General features: G+C 39.1%; 2 protein-coding genes across 2 annotated transcripts in view; one reads left to right on the top strand and one right to left on the bottom strand.

The window, feature by feature from the left end:
- Nucleotides 1-14,271, bottom strand: part of TMTC3 (transmembrane O-mannosyltransferase targeting cadherins 3) — a 29,809-nt gene extending 15,538 nt beyond the window's left edge. Inside the window, exons 1-5 of the mRNA XM_084206068.1 lie at nt 14,201-14,271; nt 6,569-6,685; nt 5,757-5,973; nt 4,443-4,661; nt 629-728 (exon numbers count right to left, since the gene is read on the bottom strand). Coding sequence (XP_084062194.1) covers nt 629-728; nt 4,443-4,661; nt 5,757-5,945 — 508 coding nt within the window. The 5' untranslated portion in view covers nt 5,946-5,973; nt 6,569-6,685; nt 14,201-14,271. The remainder of the gene's footprint in view (nt 1-628; nt 729-4,442; nt 4,662-5,756; nt 5,974-6,568; nt 6,686-14,200) is intronic.
- A 186-nt stretch (nt 14,272-14,457) lies between these two features.
- The window catches only part of CEP290 (centrosomal protein 290), a 46,089-nt gene continuing 45,777 nt past the window's right edge, over nt 14,458-14,769 (top strand). The window contains exon 1 of the mRNA XM_084205894.1: nt 14,458-14,624. The gene's annotated coding sequence lies outside the window, so the exon portion shown is untranslated. The remainder of the gene's footprint in view (nt 14,625-14,769) is intronic.

Raw genomic sequence — 14,769 nt, 5'->3', positions numbered from 1 at the left:
CTTTAAAAAGTGAAGGCTTTGGCTCCTCACATCTTAATATGCCATGTTCTGTAAACTTGTTTAGTACATGTAATGTCTTATGAAAGATGACCACATTTACTCTACAGAAAATAATACACATGCATCAATGTTAAAATCGCCTCCCTTAAATTGAATAAAATAAATGAAGGGTAAAAGACTAATTTATAATAAGTAAAACAAAATATCTCAGTATTTCCTAAACCACCAGAGCACTTTTTTGAATGGAATACTTTACAGGGGTCATGACTTTTATGTCAATCTGACTCTGGCAAAGATGGAAGCCTCCTTTATCTGCACTGAAACTTTGGCGTTTACTTGTGACTGATCATCTGAGGCACCTCAGCACACTTCCACTTAAATTGCAGTAATAAAAGTCAGTGCAAGCATATCCTAGGGTAGGTGTTATAAAACTAATCAAAGAAATGCCTAAGTCTTGGGGGAAAAAATGCAATTTATAATGGAAAGTAGTACTACAATTGGTATCTTGGCTCTGAAGAAGTTTTGGTACGCACTTGCTGAATAACCAGTTCACCTCTATTATGGTTTTAAGAGCGTTTATTTCAGTGGTAAAGAAACTAACTTATATCTCTATTTGTCAATCATTTACCTATGGTATTATCTGGACCTTTAGACTTTGTGTATGACAAAAAAGCAGCTAAGAAAAAAATAGATGATAAAAGCTCTGCTCTGCCCACAACTCCAGTTACCTGCAAAATAAAAGAAGAAAAACCTTAATTAATATTAAGTATGTATTATAATTTGGTATTTTAAGATACCATTTGTTGAATTTTTATTAATAATCTAGGTATGCCATTTATATGTTACTAGATATTTATTATTATATAGATAGCAGATCTCTGAGGAAGTATCCCATAGAGCACAGGAATTACCAATCCCCAGGAGCAAGAAAATGGGTAAGGAAAGCAAGAGGTCAGGGTTGCTGAGCAGAGAACTAAAGTTGGTCAAACTTAAGTAAAAGAAGCAAATGCCCAGGCAGTGGAAACAAGGACTGGTAACCTGGGGAAAAAAAACCTGGGATAAAGCTCAGTTGTGCAGAGATGGGGTGTGGAAGGCCAAGGCAAAGCTGGAACTGAATGTAGCAATGGACATAAAGAATAACAAGAAAGGTTTACTACAGACAGGTTAACCAGAAAAGGAATGTCAGAGATATACCTCACCACACCAACAGTGCTGAACAACTGGTAACAATGGACAAGGAGAAGGCTGAGGTACTCTTAACCTCACTTCCCTTGATGAGACACAGAGGAGTGGATTTTATGAAATTCAGAAAAGAGTTAAAATGCATATGGCAAAGGGTTGTTTCAAAATCCCCGAAGAAATACAGACTCATTCCCATTTCAAGAACTGTTTTTAAAAAATGCTTAAGTGAAACCAACAATCGGATATGCAAGACAGGTCATTGTGCTCATGGTTATTGCAGTAGGTGCTGCGTTGCCTACAGTACCTTCTAGGACTACCATTCTTCCTCACTTGTCCTCTTCTGCAGTGCCTCTGACTGCTTCCAAATTTTTACAAGTAACATGGCTGAAAAATAGCATGCTGTCCTGAGGTAGATGGTTGCGTTTACCTAAGGAAACCGCATAGCTCATGATTTAACTATGACAATGCTGAAAACTGACTTTTTACCATATGGACCCAGGTAGAAAGTTTTATTGCTAGCACATTCTTGGTCAAGCATGATTGATCCAGCACAGCATAAAATGAGAAAGTAACTCAGTATCCAAGGTCACAGTGTAAAGAAAAGCATTCTAATCTGAATCTGAAATCATACTCTAGTATTTCTCTTGGGACTACTGCATGTTTACCAAAGGATTCACTGAATCACGCACAAAGCATGTTTCACAGTTGGTAAGCCACCACAGGTTTGTGTTAATATTTTAAAGAGCATCTAAGTATTTGTTTCCAAAATATCTTAAGATGTTTCAAACATTCCTGGTCGGGATTCCAAAATCGTCTAGCATTAAGACATTAAAGAGAACTTTATCTGCAGATCAGTTGAAAGAGAACATGAATAAAGCATGTTGGTGTGCCTCCACAGTTGACTGCCAACAAAAAAGAGGTTCTATTTCTGGATGCAAACGTGACTTATGAGGGAAAATTCCAGCACTCACAAGGTTAGTTGACATCCTGTAGTAATAAAGGTGGTTTACATACTTCTGGCCAGAACAGTAGCAAAGTAGCGAAGAAGACTGAACGGGAATTGTAAAGACAGGGACAAATGCAATTATGATGCTATTATTCGACTCATTTCCTAAAAAACGTATTTCTCAGAAAAACAGATATCACTGCAATAGCCTAGCTTCTTTCTGAACTGAAGCAGAAAATGATCTACTTATCCTGCTCTGATAACTCTTCCAGGAAAAATCTGTATATCTTAAGACAGGCAAAGGTTGAAATATTTATGGATTGTATCTGCTGCTTCAAACTCTTGTACAAGTGATTAATAAGTAATAAGTAGGAGATCAATTTGAAGGAATTAGGACAAGAGACCTTTTTAATTATAGTTATAAAAAATATAAAAATTCCTAGTCCTAATATACATCTCATTATTACCTTCTCTTATCTGTGTAAGGAAACTTCCACTTGTTCTTTTTACACACTGGAAGAGCTGAGGGTAAGAAAGCAAGCCCTTATCTGACTCTTCATTGAGTACCCGAGTACAGCAGCAGGAGGATGTAACTAGAATTGCAGTTTCGCAGCGTTTCCAGGCCAGTACCAGATTGCGGTGATCCTTGTGTTGCAGTGCCCTCACGTGGCGACACCAGGCCTTACACACGCTCTGCCAAATCGCTCCAGAACATTGCCTTACACAATTAGCTTCTGTTACACAACGGGCTGTTGATTTGCAGGTACTTCTTACTAACTCTGATGCACAGTACTAAAAGCATCTGTGCTACTTGCCATTTCGGGCAGAATCTGGAAGTTCAGGCATAGTAAAGAATCACTGAAATTTGGAATGAAAGTGATAAAATTACACGGGCTGATCTAACCTGTGAGCTACTAACCTAAGTCACTGGCGACTTGTGAACACTGCTGCAAAGATCCTATCACATTTACTACAAAGAGGTAAAGCCAAGTTTGGCAATTTAAAGCAAGCTTTTTCAAAGAACCAGAAAGCCAAATTAAATAAAGAATTTCAATTTTTTAAACTCATATTTTACCCAAGTTTTTATAGGTACTTGTGCTTTGGAGCAAGCAGGAATTTTAAGTGCTGAACTTCCTCATTTTAAACATTCCATTAACCTCTAGCAAGGGCATATTAGTAGCTTAAGTAACAGCCAACTTTATCCACTCAATTCCTGTAAAATCTGCTCAAAATACAAGGATGCAGGCTTCTTAATTATTGCTCAAAGGGATCTGTACTACTAGTGAATAAGAGATAGATGCAAACTCATTACCCCCAAAATCAGGACCAAAAAAATTAGAACATAAAGCCCCTCATTTTATCAAAATCAAAAGACTCTACTCTCCCTCTCCCACGCAAAAAAACTCCTTTTACTCAATGAAGTGGTATAATCTCCAAAGCAGCAAAAGACTGAAATGTTTTCAGTTTTCTGAAAATAAGCTAATACTATTAAAAAAAAAAAAAAAGAGGGCTCTGCAATACCTGTGTACTGAAATCCAGGAAAGCAAATTGAAGTGGAACAGAAATAACAGCAGAAAATGCCACAAATCTGCTTTATCAGATTTTCTGGCAGAAAGAAATCTAATGAATGGTGATCACAAGACTTCATTTCCTCCACAACATTGCAAGCCTGGTTGGCCATTAAAAAGTATATAATCAGACACTTGTACAAACAAAGCTTTTTTAAAGAGCAGTGAAGAAGTCCTTCAGAATCAAAGAAAAGAAGAGAGGACAGAAATGTATTTCTTCCTTGTATGCTATCAGTTAAAAAAGTGGAAGGTTCAAACAGAATTGGGCCTAAGCTGGCTATAGTGTAGGAACAACAATCATAGAGAAAGTTCCACTGAGACCGACAATTGACAAAAAAGAAAGCAGACAGAACAGACACAGTCATCAGCCACAAGGGATTCTGGAAATGCATTAAGAGGCATTCATAATATTTGCAAAATAGGATACTGTATGAATCACACAGAACACAAATTCTACGTAAACTGAAGTCATAAAAGCCAATGTGCATAGCAGAGGCCTAAATTATTTAGCAACTAAATTCATGTTTCTTTAATTATTTTCCAGTAGCTGCATGTAATATAAAACAACTCTTGAGCACGGAAATTTGTCCACCACTCACTTCCACCACTCACTGCAAAGGAAAGAGTAAGTATGAATAAAATCATACTTTCTGAAGTTATATATATACAAGCAGATACAAACAGCAGGAAATTTAAGTTTAATTAACACAGCTCAAACAAATTAAGCACATCACAGCTGTACCTACCGCTTCAGTATGTATTGGGTGCACTGCAAAGAGCAAGGATGCAACTACACTGCTCCTGTTGTCCAGGAAGAGCTTACAGACCTTGAGGAAGACTATGCAAACCACCACATGAAAGACCAGATTTAGAAAGTGGTAAGAAACTGCATTTAACTCGCTGAACAAGTAGTTTAAGCGAAACGTTAGAACTGTAAGGGGGCGATAAGATTTATGACTCCTCTCCTGAAAGAAAACAAATAAAATCAGTCACCAATAACTTACAAAATTACTTTCACTCTAAAATACCTTCCTAAACACCTATCCATACCTGAATCCCCTTCTACTGTCAGGCATCTACCTTCAAAACAAAGATATAAAAATCAGTGGCCCAACAAAAGGAAAAAAAAAAAAAAAAGCTCTTTTCCACTGGACATGGTTAAGGATTTTTTTCAGTAAAAACTGTAAAAATAAAAAATATACTATTTGAAACTTCTCTAGGGGAATTTGGGAACCTGTTTAACCCTCAATGAATACAGAACTAAATGGCATCTGGAAACTTTGGTTACAGGGTTATATGAAAATTATATATCAGAGTCTATTTGCAGAGCTATCAAATAGTATGTCACAAGGAACTAACCCTGTAGGTTATGAACATAAGAAAAGATTTATAAAGTGGAATGCCTTGATAAGCAGAGAATGTATGAATGGGAGATAATTTTTATTGATTTGCTCAACAATAACACCACATGTGACTTTTAAAATTGTACAAAATACTTTAGCTATTGCCATTTAACAATGTTTATCAAGAGCTTCAATACCAATGCAGCTTTTCAGAAAATAGACAGCCACTTTATATGGGCTACAAATCAGAAACTCTGAATTCATATCTATCTATCTATCTATCTATCTATCTACACACTTAAATAAATTTAAAGGAATCAATATCCTAATTCCAAGCTATGTTGTTTAAGTGTTATTTTTCCTTCCAGGTTGCATCCAGAAATAAATGTCCTTGCATGGCAATATCTATTTTTTGCAGGAGAAAAGAAACTGGTCAAAGTTGTTCAATTCTGATATTGCGACTACATAGGAAATAACATCATGCAGATGTGTGCTGTCAGTACAATTCATTTTCTTACCAGTGCTTTTATTGAACAAAGGGAAAGAATATAAGCTATGTGTATTCCTTATATTATTGTACAAAACACTAACACCACCAAAATTCCATCAAATCACAGATATTCTGTTAAAACCACACTAGAAAAAAGAAGTGTAAATACACTCTGCAAGGTTTTTTCAATTTCCTAAACGTTTCAAAGTGTTTCACAAACCATTTACCTCAGACATTGGAGTGCCCCAGAAGTCATTCTGAAACAGATTTCTTAATGGAGTAGAAGGATGCAAATCTTTATTGTCCAAAATTGCTGAAACATCATCAAAAACAAACCCACAAAAGAGACTGTTCCAGTAGCAGGCTGCCACCACACCAACAATAAGTGCTGCTTCCTTCAGGCTTACGTCAGCCATCTTCTCAAGGAGGTTTCATGGACAAAAGCTGAAATATACAAAGAGAAACTTGAGTAGTTTTACTTACTAAACTTGATTTAAAAAGTCAAATTAAGACATCAAATACTTTAAAAGTTAATGACGCTCCATACCTATAACTCAGTGAGATAGAAAAGTTTCCTCAAGTCACACATGTAACATGGTTTAGTGTTTAAAGCAAATACTCTCATTAAAATATCTTACCCTTAAAAAGACTTACAAAAGGTGGATACACTGCTACTTTTCATGTTTTATTTGCAGGCAAAGAAAAAAAAGCATTGATAATAAATTGTGATATTGCTTTCAGCAGACAGCTATTGCAGTTCAAGAGAACGCTGTGAACTGATAAGCTATGAAAAATAAGTTCTCTCGAATCCTGAATAATTTAACATACAGAAAATTCTAAGTTAGCAAAGAGGCAGATACTGTGTCAATTACTTATGGGGTTTACATTTAAAGGTGTTTCTCAAAATATTTCAAAATCAATTAAAACTAAAACAAACTTCAAACATTCTGATGAAAAAATGGGAAACTTGTAGAACTTCATAAATACAGGGGTTCAAGGACAGGTAAAGGACATTAATAATAAAAAAAGTTAAACTTACCATTGAAAGTCACACTAGCCTCATTTGCATTCTTTGTAGAAGTTCATGAAAAGGTCATTTTTTTTGCTCAACTCTGCCAGTTGTTCTGATGTCATTGACTGTTCATGAGATTACTGTCTAAAAAAAATAGTATGCAAAAAAAACCAAAATTAACTTTATCTTATTTTTTCTCATCTTGCTTAACTTCCTAAGCCTTAGAAATTATTATTCAACAGTTTTATGATTATTTACATAACATTATATGGGTGAACTGATCAAAAGGTGAAATCACAGTGTACTGGATTGCTCGAGAATACTGTTCTGCCTTGGAAAAATAAGAAGGTAACTTACAGGTGAAAGGTATTTCTTTTGACCACTAGTTGACTCTGCATAGATCACTGACAACTGCTGGGACTGAAGAGACTGAAAAGTTACAGACAGTTGAACACTGACTTCATTTTGAGAATACGGACATGACTGAATAAGAGTATTTTCCCCCTGAACTGTAGAGGGGGAGCATCTGTAAGGACACAGAGCAGCTAATACTAGCTAGATAATGTGGATGCATGAATACATAATGACTGCAGCCTTATGTTTATCACAGTTCACACCTCAAAGCTGATGAGCTATTTCAAAGCTATTTGAGTCTGCTTTATTGTCCTAAACCCTGAAATCCTCATGATTTTTTTTTTTTTTTTGGCCTACTGGGCTTTTTAAAAATTGTGTTCAGATTTATCATAAAACATGCTGAGCTGGAAAGGACTCACAAGGATCACTGAGTCCAGCTTCTGGCACTGCACAGGACAACCCCAAGAATCACACAACGTGCATGAGAGTGTTGTGCAAATGCTTCTTCAACACTTAATACTCCACACTTGAACTCTTAATACTCCACTCTTGAACCCTTAATACAGGCCAGAAAGATCCAGATAGGTGATCTTGTTTGTAGTTTGCAGCATGAACCTGAGAGCTCACAATCACTCACCACCACAACTAGTGGCAAAGGAGCAGTAGGTACAGGAAGGAATACACGTGCAAAAAGATGCAGGTGCAGCTAAACTGAAAATGAGGACACATATCATTTCAAAGAAACCAAACCAAACCATTTGGTGTTCTTGACATAATGTCATTTAAGGGCTTTTGTAGTACTTGGAGCACTGGCTATTGATGCTACTTCAACAAAGAAAGCCGTTTTTAAAGCTGCCACCACCTTTGTAATTAACAAAAACAAGTAAAAAAACCCACCACAATGTTGAAGGATGTTGCTACACCTTTTCATAGAATCACACAATGGTGTGGGTTGGAAGGGACCTTAAAGATCATCTAGTTCTTATCCCCTTGCCATGGACTTGATCTGAGTACTTTAAAGCTCTACTGAAATATCTACAGTCCTCTTGGCAGCCAGAGAAATCCTATTAAGAAAACAAAGCATGCTACAGGAATACACTTTGGAACTTGAACTCATCACTTTTTTAGATCCCCCTTCAAAGAAGGTGGATATGAAACATATGCTTCTACCCTGCCAGAATTTGAAATTCCTTTTTTTGCAACAGCTTATAAAGAGTCCCCTTTCTTCTTCTTGAAGTTCACCAATTCTACTGAAAAGCAGTGATATCTCAAAAGGATCTACAAGAAACATGTCAGGATTTTCCAACATACAAGCCTTTATTATTTTAAATACTGCAACATAATAATATTACCACACAGAATCAACTGTAAAATTTATGTAAATTCAACCATTAAGAAAAGGCTTTGTTAGGTGACTAGGGTTTTGGTGGCTTCTAATTATTTAACAACACTTATTCAGAAACAGCTACTGTTACCCAACTAGCAAAAAACCCAAAATTGATTCCTAAAGTAGTGCATCTTATCAAAATGAAAAAGCTTAACCAGCCTTAATTATTAGCTTTTTCAAATTTTAGTAGGTATTCACTTTTCCACACGTGAAAAAGTATGTCAAAACATCTACTATACTTATCCCTTAATCCCAGGTGATTCTGATGCTTTTCACAAGCCTTTCATTTTGCTCTGAATTTCTAGTATTCCTTTCACTCAGAACTCCACAGTCTACACCACTATTGACCACGCTGCTCCCTGACAGAGCTCCACTTACCTACATGACAGCTGTAGGAAAAAAACTGATTTCATTTGAATGAAAGGGACCTCTTAAGCATAAATAAATTCAGATAGTAGATAAATCCAAAGTTCATGTTTTAGTGGCTAGCCCACCATCAGAGAACTCCAGAAAATATCCACATTTAACACTGAAAGCTTTTATTGCAGTTCACCTACTCCTTCATATGCACATTTCAATCACAGATAAAATCACAACATGCAAATACATGGCTATACCTTGGTCTTTCAAGGCAAGTATTTGAGTCACAGACACTGCAGACAATCCTGAACAGTTTTGCTAAAATTACTGTAAGCAATGAATAAATGCAACAAAATGCACTGTTCTGGTTTTAGCAGCAAGTCACCCAACACACTGCTTGAACTGTATCAAACTTGGTAACCTCTAAAGCATCACACCCTACCCTTACCAAATTTTAGCTGTGTGCTAAAGCACTAGATCTTGAAAACAGAGAGGCATAATGGAAGTCTGGTAAAGCCCCCATATTCAAGCACAATGCTTCCTGGCTAAGTACAAAGAGAAAAATGAACCTGTAGACTGCAAAAAGTGCAGTACAGGTACTTTACTACTTCTGACTTGCACTGTGGCATTCTAAGGTCTTATTTTGCTGAAATGCACTGGGAAGATACACAGAGTTAGGAAAATTACTTTTTTTCACCTGGTCTGATTACAGGGTACTTTTAATGTTCTTGCTGACCTAAAGCATAAATATAGAATATTTATGGAATTCCATAAATATGGACTATATATGGAATTATTTATATTATGTCCTTTATGTTAGCATAACAATGCAGATTTTGAGCAAGTCTGTTGTATTTACACAAGTCTTGCCATCAGAACTACTACTTCCTATCTGCTACTGTAGCTGGGTCCACCCTCACACCCCAAGCTCCAAACCTGCAATGATGATCAACATGTTGAGAATGCAAAACTAAGGCAGAGATCTTATAAAAGATGATCTGTACTTGGTAAGGCAGGCAAAAGTATGACTGCCCTTAAACTCAGTGGAAAACAGCAACAGCTTCTTGATAACCAAACTAATCTATTATCAGTTTGATGTCCATGAATCCATGTAAGGAGTATGTAAGACTGAGAACCTTGCAAATCACAGACACGCAAGAGGCTGCTGAAGCCTTGATATGACTGGGCTGCTCACATGAGTGGATGTATTCTCCTTCTTACCCAAATGACATGTTCATCAACCCAAGTATGGTATTGCAAGTGCCAGTACTTCACTTCCAGTGATGGATGTATTTGATGCTGTCTAACAACTTCTTTGTTAAAACAGACTTGCTGTGAGGGAGAACCACATCACTGCCTAGTCGTAAAGATGCAAACAGACTGACCATCCCTCAGGTTATTTTTTCATCTCACCTACCTGCTACTTTCATAGCTAGTAAGACTGCCCCTGAGACACCTTAACCAACACTTGGGCTGTATGACTGCCAGCTTGTGGTTTAGTGCACAGCCACAGAGCTACCATTTGACTGGATGAAATCGGGACAGACATGTACTTCACATACTTTATTACAAAGACTTCTGTTGGATGCTTTAATTTGTTACAATATCTGACCATGTCATGAAGAATATACAGCTGAAAACAATGAGCAGCAAGGTAAACCTTGAGTCAGAAAATTCACAGTAGTCATCAGAGACAACTGTAAAAAAAAAGAATAACCAGGCTGTGCAAAACAGCCTATCGTTGGACTAAATCTCTTAGGCTGTTTGGCACAGAAATCTGCACTTGGCACTGCACCGTTTTCACATTTGTATGGAGACATTAAATGGAAAGGACAGGAGAGAACCAGAACTCTCAAGCCCATTTGGCTCAAAGTGCATAGTTTTCCTGTTCCAGCTTTTTGAGATGACTCTAACAGTTCATCCAGTCTTCAAGTATAACAGACAACAGTAAAACATAAAGTCTTACAAAACTGAAAAAAATGCATGGACAAAAAAAACAAGTAACAAACACCAAAGCACTTTTAGAAGGTAAGAAAACACAATATTTCTCAAGGATTGCTACTAAACCCATGACACTACAGATGGTTTAGCACACCACATGTTGCTAGATGCGGTAGTCTGCATAAGAAAACCTCTGTCACAAATAAAAAATGCATAATGATGTTCTAGGAGTATCCTCAGTTGGGAAATTTGGGAGTGCAGAAGCTATTTTCTGTCCATCAGAACTTAAAAAAAATTGGCAAGTGTGTATCTTGGCAAGAACATAAATGCAATCCCAAATACATGCAAAAGCTATTTAGCATTCCATAATTAGCTCTCTGCCACCTTACATTAAAAGACCCTTGTTGGAACAAATTTGTTTTTGTCTGCTAGACACATCTGACTATCAAACTTTAGAAACTTAAACATTTAAATTTTTTTCTTCTACTGAATAATGGCACTTGCACAGATTGAAAGGCATTAATAACAACGTGTTATGCCAATTTACTAAAAAATAACCAGGCAATACTAGAGATTTATTCACTAGAGACAGAAACATTATTTATCACTGAAGGTTCTGAACTGTTTAGAACATTATTTACAGTTCACAGAGAAAACCTTCAAATTATAAAAGGTGGAAGAAAGTGAAAAGCTGTTAAAACCACTCCTAGGGTTATTTTTATTTTTAAACAGGTGAGCAACTAGTTAATCTAAGAGCTGGTAACTGAACTGATGAATATCAGCACATATATACAAACCAATAGCACTTAATAGTCACTTAAAAATAGCATTTTTAATTCACCTTTTGAGTCTCTGCTAATGTCCTAATTTGTATTGCCTACTTGCTAACCTTTATTTATTTTTAATCTGAGTAAAACTGAACATTCTTTCTGCTGATTTAGTACAAGTGTTTACTAACAGAGAGAGATCATAATTTTTTGTTTTGCCTTTCCAACAAAGCCTTAAACTTTATCTACTCATGCCACTCCAAGGTACAACTCCAATATGAAATAACTTAGATGCACAGCTGAGATTTAAATGATTGGGCTTGAATCTGATATAGAAAGCAAGAAGTAATTGGAAAGATGAGAGGATAAATAATACAAAACAAACCTGAATTTCCCTTTCGTCTTGCTGAAATCCTAGACCAGGAAAAGTTTTATTGTGAAAACTTTCTGCAAGGTTTTCACTACCAGCTCAAGAGGCATGGGACTACTAAGAAATACTCTTCACCACTCAGGAAAGCCATTAGGCCTCCAGCCCTCTCTTCACATGGTTCTAAAGGATTAACTAGAGGAGCACTGGCAGTTCCGATACAGAGTCAGAACACGTGTTGCAGGCCAGATGGAAGATCTCCCATGGGGAAAGGACTTGCTGGCAACTAGGTGGCTGGACTAACACTGGGGACATTTTAGGTTACTCTGATACAAACAAGCACCAAAATGTAACAAAATTTAAAATGGGTGAGAAGAAGATCCTGGTTTAGCCGGTGGTTCAGCTTCAATTTGTTCAATGCAACTGGTACATGCCAGTTGAAATACAAACCACGCAGGTCTAGCTTGTACTTTATAACTTAGAAATTTAAATCAGTAACAGAATCTCACATTCCAATGTCAAACCTTTAGGGGTTTTTGCTACATTTAAACAGCAGCAAAATAATACCTGTTCTATTTAGAGCAACTACATAAAACATCTTTTGTGGCCTCACTGATGCAAAAATAGGGTCTCTAAAATAACTCTTATCACCACTTTCAGTGTTCCAGAAATGCAACAGCAGAAACTGTATGCTTGTTTACTCCAAATAATAAATGAACAAAAGCTACATGTGAGGTAAAAGCTGAAAACACAGCTTTAGACTCTGCTACTCTGTCCTTACTTAGTATGCTGGGTCTGCATAAGATCTCTTGTGCACTTGAAATAACATCCCATTAGGCTTTTCATGGTGCAGTTTTTCTATTAGGTCTTTGCAAGGGCACACTGTTATCAAAGCTGTGATTTAACATGTATGCCTAACTCTTCTATCAGAGTAGGTCAAACCATTCACTATGGAGCTGAATTGATTTCTTGGCTCCAGAACTGTAAGTATCTACTCCCACTAAAAGAAGATTCACTTACACCAAGTTCATCACGTGAGGTGATGCAAAACATACTAATTCATTTGGGCCAAGCCATGCTGTATTTTAAATGTTTTCTCACTTTGTGTGGGGTGAATACTTCAATTCCCTTTACTCTTTTTTCACTTTTGGAGTTTCCATGCCCACTTCAAATCCAAATACCTTTTACTTCTGCACCAATGGTCTTTACTAGCTGCACTACACATTAGAATCCAGATATGGTTTCACAACCAGTAAATGTAATAACGTGTTCTCTGCTGATTCTGCAACACAACACTCAAAAATGCTGATGCATATTAAATAAAGCACAGTAAATAGCTATACTGGCATTAACAGCTGGTTTAAATGATGAAGATGATTTTAAAAAAGCCTCCTATACAGCAGCATTGTAGCATCAATGGATTATTTTCTCTACCACAGAAGGATTCATTTTGTGGAGGCTTAGTTTGTGGCTAAAGTGCCATTATTCTCTGTGTCATTTCCTACACCTAAAAAAGTCCCTGCTACTAATAAATCATTGTTTTACACCTAACCATAATTAATTTTATTTTTAGTAACATTACCCATTCATTAAATATAACCCAGTCTCCTTCCCTTCCCTAACTACACAGTTTTCCTTTTGCACCCAATATGGAACTATAATTAACCAACCCCTGGCTGAGATACAGAAGTCTTTGGAGTTGTGCTATGAGTGGAACAAGCTGCATAACTATAAGGAGTGCAAGGCATCTTGTATCTTGTCAGTCTCCATTATATATCAACACTGATCAAGACATAGCAAAATATTGAAATCAATTATTAATCCAAAAAAAGGACCAAACTACAAAGATAATGTTATCACCACCTTTCTTTTACCATTAAAAACAAAACAAAACAAAACAAAACAAATCCACTTCAACTCTCCAGAGTTGTTGAACAAATACAAAGAGATAAACACGCCTGGAATGGTTACTAGTTTTCTTTTTTTATTTGAAAAGATGCCTTCACACCCATTTAACCAAAACACAGGATCCCAAACTTTCTCGGCTATCAGACCTTTACCAAAACTCAGACTTGCTGGCTAGCAGTACCCAAGGGATGCAGGTAGTTTATAGGTGTGATTTTCCCCGTGCCTTCTGGCCCCCCACTACCTCCAAAGCACACGCGTACCCGGGCAGTCCCGCAGCCCTCCGGCCGGCCGGGCAGGACCCAGGACGCTGCCCGGGCAGCCGGGCCGGCGGAGGCGGCAGAGCCAGGGCGCGGTCCCGTACACCGCTCAAGCGCTGCAGTCAGCGGGCGAGGCCGCACGGCAGCCCGGCAGCCGCGGGGGGCTCACCGACGGGGCACGGCAGGCACGGCCAGCGGACCGACACGACCGGGGGCAGCAGCTACACCAGACCCACTCCTTCCTTCCTTCCTCCCTTCCCCACCACCCCGGCAAGGCCCGCCGCGGGGCGCGGCCGCAGCGCGCCGTGCCCGCCCTACCTGAGGCCGGCACCAAGGCTGGAGCCGCGGCCCCGCCACCGGAGCCGCCACCCACCGCGCGCTCCGCCGCCGCCGCACACGGCGCACGCGCACTGCCCCGCTCTCAGCGCCGCAGGGGCTGTCGGGAAAGAAAGTCTCAGGGCGGCCAGCCCAGATGCATGCCGGGAGCTGTAGTCCCGGGGAGCCCGCCCGGCGGCGGAGGTGGTACTCGGGGCCGTTGCCCCGGAGAAGCGGCGCTCTCGGGCGGGATCGCGCCCTGCCCGCCTAGCTGCCCTTCGGGATTGGGAGAGCCCGCTTGGCACCGTGGGGCTTTGTCTGTGGGTGCCACGGAAGCGCTGGCTTTCCCTGCGCCCACGAGTATCCGGGTCCGCGGGAGAGTCTGATGGCGTCGCCTGGCAGCGGCCGCCGTCATCCTCCGGGAGCGGTGAGGCCACGGGGCGGGGGGTGCTCCGGGCGAGGAGACCAAAAGCTGCCCCCGGCCGGAGCGGCCCGCGCTCCCCGGCAGCAGCCGGGCTGGCGGAGGCGGCGGGGCCGATCCGCTGCTGCGGGCCGGCCGCGGGTCCCGGGCA

The sequence above is a fragment of the Fringilla coelebs genome, assembly GCF_963513975.1.
Source record: "Fringilla coelebs genome assembly, chromosome: 5".
NCBI classification, from domain to species: Eukaryota; Metazoa; Chordata; class Aves; order Passeriformes; family Fringillidae; genus Fringilla; species Fringilla coelebs.
Note: the sequence above shows the minus strand (reverse complement) of the source record. Positions and strands in the feature narration are given on the sequence as shown.